General features: G+C 34.5%; 1 protein-coding gene across 2 annotated transcripts; it reads left to right on the top strand.

The window, feature by feature from the left end:
• The first annotated feature begins 1,157 nt into the window (after window positions 1–1,157).
• LOC11445650 (ACT domain-containing protein ACR6) lies at window positions 1,158–6,064 on the top strand. Of its 2 annotated transcripts, none has more exons than XM_003622083.4 (7): window positions 1,158–1,488; window positions 2,395–2,440; window positions 2,622–2,736; window positions 2,850–2,917; window positions 3,700–4,305; window positions 4,749–4,853; window positions 5,263–6,064. In XM_003622083.4, the coding sequence occupies exons 1-7, from the start codon at window positions 1,442–1,444 to the stop codon at window positions 5,602–5,604; spliced, it is 1,329 nt and encodes a 442-aa protein (XP_003622131.1). In that variant the 5' UTR covers window positions 1,158–1,441; the 3' UTR covers window positions 5,605–6,064. The 2 variants fall into 2 exon arrangements, with proteins under 2 accessions (XP_003622131.1, XP_003622132.3); XM_003622084.4 differs by having other exon boundaries at window positions 2,850–3,026.
• The last annotated feature ends 256 nt before the right edge of the window (window positions 6,065–6,320 follow it).

Raw genomic sequence — 6,320 nt, 5'->3', positions numbered from 1 at the left:
AGTCAGTTCTTCGGTTCTAGTTTGGTCTTGGGCTGTTTTGGTGTTCTTTCGGTGGACCAGAGGTTGTGAAGTGGTGGAAGCTATTGATCTATGGAATAGTGGCTCAACTAATTAGGTGTTGAGGTCGATGTATTTCATTTAGAGGGATGCTATTTAGGGATGAGTAGTGACGACGGGTGGTTATGGATATCATTTTTTAGTGGTTGTCTTCGTGAAAGAATTTGTTTTAGGTAGTGATGTTTATTTTGGTAGGTGTTGTCCTCGTGGGTGTTAAAGGTAGGGTTGGGCTAGGTTTTTGGGCGTATGGGTGTTTTTGTATGGAGTTTATTTTTGGATATTCCGCCTATATACGTTGCATTTAGTTTGTATTCTCTAAATCACCGATCTCTGTTCGTCTTGAGCAAGGATCTGGTTTTTAAATAAATTTGTTGTTAAAAAAACCATAAGATTTGTGTTGTGAGTTTATCCGTTAATTTATCATTTTCAATCTCAACCATGGATCAGTGACAATCAAATATATTCTTCGCGCAATTATAGAAACTAACCATTCGAGTTACATAAGACCATAATGAATGACAAAATTCGCTCTAAATAGTTATTGTTGTTACATTTCTAAAATTGAATTTTAATTGAAGATCTCTAGTTAAAATACAAAAAATAACAAACAGGAGGCAAGAGACATGACAAAAGCTAAAAAACAACACTCAAAAAATGAAGGACTTGACAACTTTAATAGTACAATTTTGATTTGTAAAACTGTTAAAGAAAAAAAAAACAAACACAGGAGGCAAGAGACATGACAAAAGTTGGAATTTTTGTCCCTCAAACCCTCTCTAAACTACAACACAACTTATTGTTCTAAGTACATAAAAAATCACATGAGACCAAAAAATTATTCATCGTTATAAAAGTTCGTCATGTAATGTTTTGTGTTGTGTTGTTATATCTTGTATTGTTCTGTATATTTTTTTTGTCAAGATATTGTTCTGTATATTACTTACTTATCAACAAATAAAACACAGCCATAAAACTTTCTAAATTAAACGTATTATATTCGACATCAACGTGTCCGTGTTTGTATCGTGTCCGTGGTTGAGATGTGGTTCTCAGTCCACATTTTAAAGGAATGGAATCCAACCAATCCCACCATAAACTTGTATTTATTGGGAGAAGCATCTTTAGAGCAATTTTGATTTTGAAGCGTAAATTATACAAGTACATGTCACCACCGCCAATTAGATCCTAATTTAAAAGTTGAAAACACAAAACAGATTCAAAGTACCACTTACCTACTTCACTTTTTATTCTTTCTCTCTCTTTCCTTAGTTGTGGGAGAATTTCTTCTTCATCAATAAATATCACTCACTCCAAATTTCTTGCCTCTGCATATTTCTTCACTCTCTTCAATATTGTACATACATACACATATACATAAATAAATATGGATGATGAATATGCTAAGCTTATAAGGAGAATGAACCCACCTAGGTAATATTTAATTTTCATTCATATTCTTTTTTATTTTAATTTCTAATCTTTTAAATTATTTATATTATTATTGTTATGGTTGCCACCACTCAAATTTTAATTATCTTATCTTATTTTGATCTTTTAAATCATTTACGCTTTTTTTTTTTTTTACAGTGGTGCCTTCAATTTTTTTTACTGTAGTTTTTTTGCTTGATTCTTCATTTTTTTTATCAAATTTTTTTATCAAATTTTTATTTTTATGGACTTCATAATTTCCTCTCTGGAATGATAATCTGGGTTTGATAATTGTATTTGGTGGAATTTTTTGCTAATAGTTTGATGTTATTATATGATGGTTATCTTCATATATGAATATGTGTAACCAAGTGGTTCGGCTCAAGTGGTTAATAAACTCGAATCGATTTGGAGTACATGAGTTTAAATCCAAGTGGTTCGGCTCAAGTGCTTAATTGGTTTGATTCGATTTGGAGTATGTGAGTTTGAATCCAAGTGATTAAGCTCAAGTGGTTAATGAACTCGAATCGATTTGGAGTACCTAAGTTTGAATCCAAGTGGTTCGGCCTAAGTGGTTAATGAACTTGAATCCATTACGAGTACCTGAGTTTGAATCCAAGTGGTTAGGCTCAAGTGGTTAATGGGCTCCAATCGATTTGGAGTACGTGAGTTTGAATCCAAGTGGTTCGGCTCAAGTGGTTAATGAAATGAACTTGAATCGATTAGGAGTACCGGAGTTTGAACATAGCTGGAACAATTTTTAACTTGACTTTACTTACCTTATGGCCGAAATCCGGGATTCCGGATTAGTAGCCCCTTCAGAGTTGGAGGGTTAGGACCAACAAAAATATATAAATATGTTTGTGTTGGAATTGTGGTTTTTTGACTAACTAGCTTCTTGCTATGCAGGGTTGTGATTGATAATAATGCATGTGAAAACGCCACTGTTATTCAGGTATGGCTTGTGCTTTTTCCTTCTGTATATTTTCACAAAATTGAGTTTCACAAGAAGAAATAGTCTTTTTCAGTCAAAAAAAGAAGAAATAGTCTTTTATTTTATTTTTAAATTTTTGTACTGAAATCCTTGATTTTAATTTACCCTTTTTATATATTCAATAAGATTGTTTGTTTTGCAGGTTGACAGTGTAAACAAACACGGGATACTCTTGGACGTAGTCCAAGTTATTTCAGATATGAACCTTGTGATTAAAAAGGCTTATATTTCCTCTGATGGAGTTTGGTTTATGGATGGTAATTTCCGCTCGTAACTATTCGCAGGCATAATTAGGGAAAAATACAAATTATTATTATTAATAAGTTATTGCTTCTGATCCAAGTATTAACTAGATTTTTGTGTTTTTCAGTGTTTAATGTGACGGATCGAAATGGAAACAAGATCAAAGATAAAGAAGTCATTGATTATATTCAGAGGGTAGGAAGTTGTCTATTTGCAATTTCTAGAATGCTTCAATTGACGCTTATTTATGTTGCTCGATCTCTGTGGAAGGGTGATTTTACCGTTCTTTGCTAGAAATCTTCAAGTTAAGTAAGCAGGACAACGATATTGGAATACGTAGATTTGAAATTGGTTTTGATTTTGGTAACACAATCAATCAACTCTGAACTTTAGGATCGTTTTACCCTCATTTTCTGCATGCTGATTGCATGATCTAGCCGTCGACTTTTTCATCAAAGTGAATTGTTGGAGGGGGGAGATCATGCTCATCCATTATTGTTCAATTATAATTTTTTTCCCTAATCGAAATTACGTTGGTTTTCTGTATTCTTTGACCAAAGGTTGTGTGTATGAACCTGCGCGATTCATCTGGTCCGCACACAGTTTCAAGTGCATGTGATTGAAGACAATAAACTAGCGTTATCCATGCCATACCAATTTAATTAGTAGACTTAATTGCATGTTTGATCCCTTTACTTTTAATTAGTTACCTATCTCTCAAAATGTTGGCACCCCAGTTTATCAATAACGCAATTTTAGTCCATGTGAATTTCCAGCTAATAGTTAGCAGAGATGTTGACCTGACCTGGCTGTTATAACAATGCAGAATTGAAGTCCATTATTAGATACAAATGTCTTTTTCAATTCTTTGTTTCAGCGATCTATGAATCTCTCCATAATAATATGTTGTCCCTTAATTATAGATTGTCAAAAAAGCTTGCAGTTTCTGACTTTTACTTTTCTTTCTATTTTTGCAGAGACTTGAAAAGAATCCGAGCTTTGAAACGTCAATGAGAGAATCTGTTGGGGTTGTACCTACCGAAGAGCACACTGTTATTGAACTCACTGGCACAGACAGGCCTGGTTTACTATCTGAAATCTGTGCGGTTCTTGCAGACCTTCGCTGTAACGTGGTTACTGCCGAAATTTGGACGCATAATACTAGAGCTGCAGCCGTAGTTCATGTAACCGATGATTCCAGTGGTTGTGCCATAGAGGATCCCTCCCGCCTCTCCACAATAAGGGATTTGCTTTGCAACGTCCTCAGGGGGAGTGATGATCCGAAGACAGCAAAAACAGCACTTTCACATCCTGGAGTTACGTATAGGGATAGAAGATTACATCAGATTATGTTTGCTGATAGGGACTATGAAAGGGTTGAAAGGGCAGGACTTAGAGAAAGAGATAAAGGTCCATTTCCGCATGTAACTGTCTCAGACTGTACCGAAAGGGATTATACTGTGGTTATCATGAGAGCGAAAGATCGACCGAAGCTGCTGTTTGATATTGTTTGCACTTTAACTGACATGCAGTATGTAGTTTTTCATGGCGTGGTTCAGACAGAAAGGACCGGGGCTTATCAGGTTAGTGAGTCAATATTTTGTTGTCTGCCGTTAGGAAATTATTGTTCTGTTTGGATTAAAAAAGCTAACTTAAGTCCTTATAGTGTAAGCACTTATCAGATAAATGCTTATATATAAACTACTTTTATAACAAGAGATAACCTAAACTCAAACTGTTCTCTTTTTTATTTGTAAGCTGTTTTAATAAGCTATCCTGGAGAGCTTCTTGAAATAAGCTGAAAACAACTTATGAACATGTCATAAATTGTTTCCATAAACACTACAAAAAAATCTCACAACTAGTATATGTCAGTAGGTAAGTTGAAATAAGTTATTCCAACCAGGCCTATATACTGTTAAGTTTCATTCGGTCAGAACATGGGTTGGTCTGCTTCAGTTTGGGTACCTAATTTGCATTTGCTGTATAAGTTTTTATCTGATTGAGAATTGTTCATGTTGTTCAGGAGTTTTATATTCGGCATGTTGATGGCTTTCCCATAAGCTCAGAGGCTGAGAGAGAACGGCTTATACAGTGTCTTGAAGCGGCAATTGAGAGGCGGGCATCTGAGGTATGATAAATAATAACACACCTAGATGCTCCACGCCTCGCTCTTTGAGGCCGTTAAGCCTAGTTTTTGTTTTTTTTTTTTGGCATCAAAAGCTAATTTAAAATTAAAGCTAAAAATAAGCTGATGTTTGTTTGGTATTATTTTTAATTCAATGATAGAATTTGAGTTAAATAATAAAAAATAGATACAATTATAAAAGGTCTCCTACTTGATTTGAAAAGCTCATCTCAACTACTTTTAGAAAAGTTCCTTATAACCAACCTTTATTCCCAAAAGATGAGCTCGTTTTTTAATTAAGATGTTTTTAAAAATATTGTTTGGCCTAACTTCTTTTAAAGAAAAGAAAAAATAAGTCAAACAAAACACACCCTTATTCTTCAATGGTATACTAAAATATGTTTGTATGCAGGGGATGGAGCTGGAATTGTGCACAGAAGATCGTGTAGGACTCCTCTCGGATATCACAAGGATTTTCCGCGAGAACAGTTTATGTATCAAAAGAGCAGAAATATCAACAGAAAACGGGAAGGCGAAAGACACTTTTTACGTCACTGATGTAACTGGTAACCCAGTTGATCCGAAGAGTATTGATTCAATCCGTAGACAGATCGGCGACACGGTACTGCAGGTGAAACATAACTCTAGTCTTTCACCAAAACCACCTCAAGGAACAACAATTGGGTTTCTCTTTGGAAGTTTTTTCAAAGCTAGATCTTTTCAGAATTTTAAGTTGATCAGATCCTATTCTTAAATGTCCTCTCCTGTGTATATTCTCACTATTTCGTCGTGTTTCAAGTCAAAACAGAAAAATGCATACTTGTAAAAGAAACTGTAAGTATCTATTTTCCTCCCCTAAGCAAGAGGGGCTTGGAATTTATACTGCACAGTAGGAACCTTAAAATATCTATGCTTTAGTCTAGTGTAAGTAGTTATGTACAGTAACATATTACTTAGGTTAAGTGTGGTGTAAATAGTCCTAGATTATCAAATCCAAAAAAGGAAATAGTTCATTTAGTTGTGTTTGTATATGGTGTAAATAGTTTCTAGATTATTAAAAATCCAAGAGTAAATACTACTTTTGGTTAGTGTAATTTGGAGTCCATGTAAATGTGAATCTGTGTTGTACATGTAACTTCAGATATGTACATGAAATTGGATAGAAAAAATGTAACTATGTATAATTGTAAATAACCTCTCTCTTTCACTCTCAATATTGTTGCTTTGGAAATTTATTAGACCAAGGTTGGTTGAAACAAGGGGAAACAATTCTTGAATCGGAATCGAGGAATATTGCTCGAGTGTGGGCAAGCAATAAACTATCTGATATTACATAATCATATCAATAGAGAGAGGCAAACAATATTGTTGATGTTTTGGCGAAAGAAGGCTCGAGTATTGATAAATGATCCTTTGAATGCTGGTCGAGCTGCGTATATGGAATGAGGCTGCTAGAATGGAACAGTGTTC

Source organism: Medicago truncatula, chromosome 7 (assembly GCF_003473485.1).
Source record: "Medicago truncatula cultivar Jemalong A17 chromosome 7, MtrunA17r5.0-ANR, whole genome shotgun sequence".
Classification (NCBI taxonomy): domain Eukaryota; kingdom Viridiplantae; phylum Streptophyta; class Magnoliopsida; order Fabales; family Fabaceae; genus Medicago; species Medicago truncatula.
The sequence above is the reverse complement of the archived record's forward strand: the minus strand, read 5'-3'. Positions and strand labels throughout refer to the sequence as shown.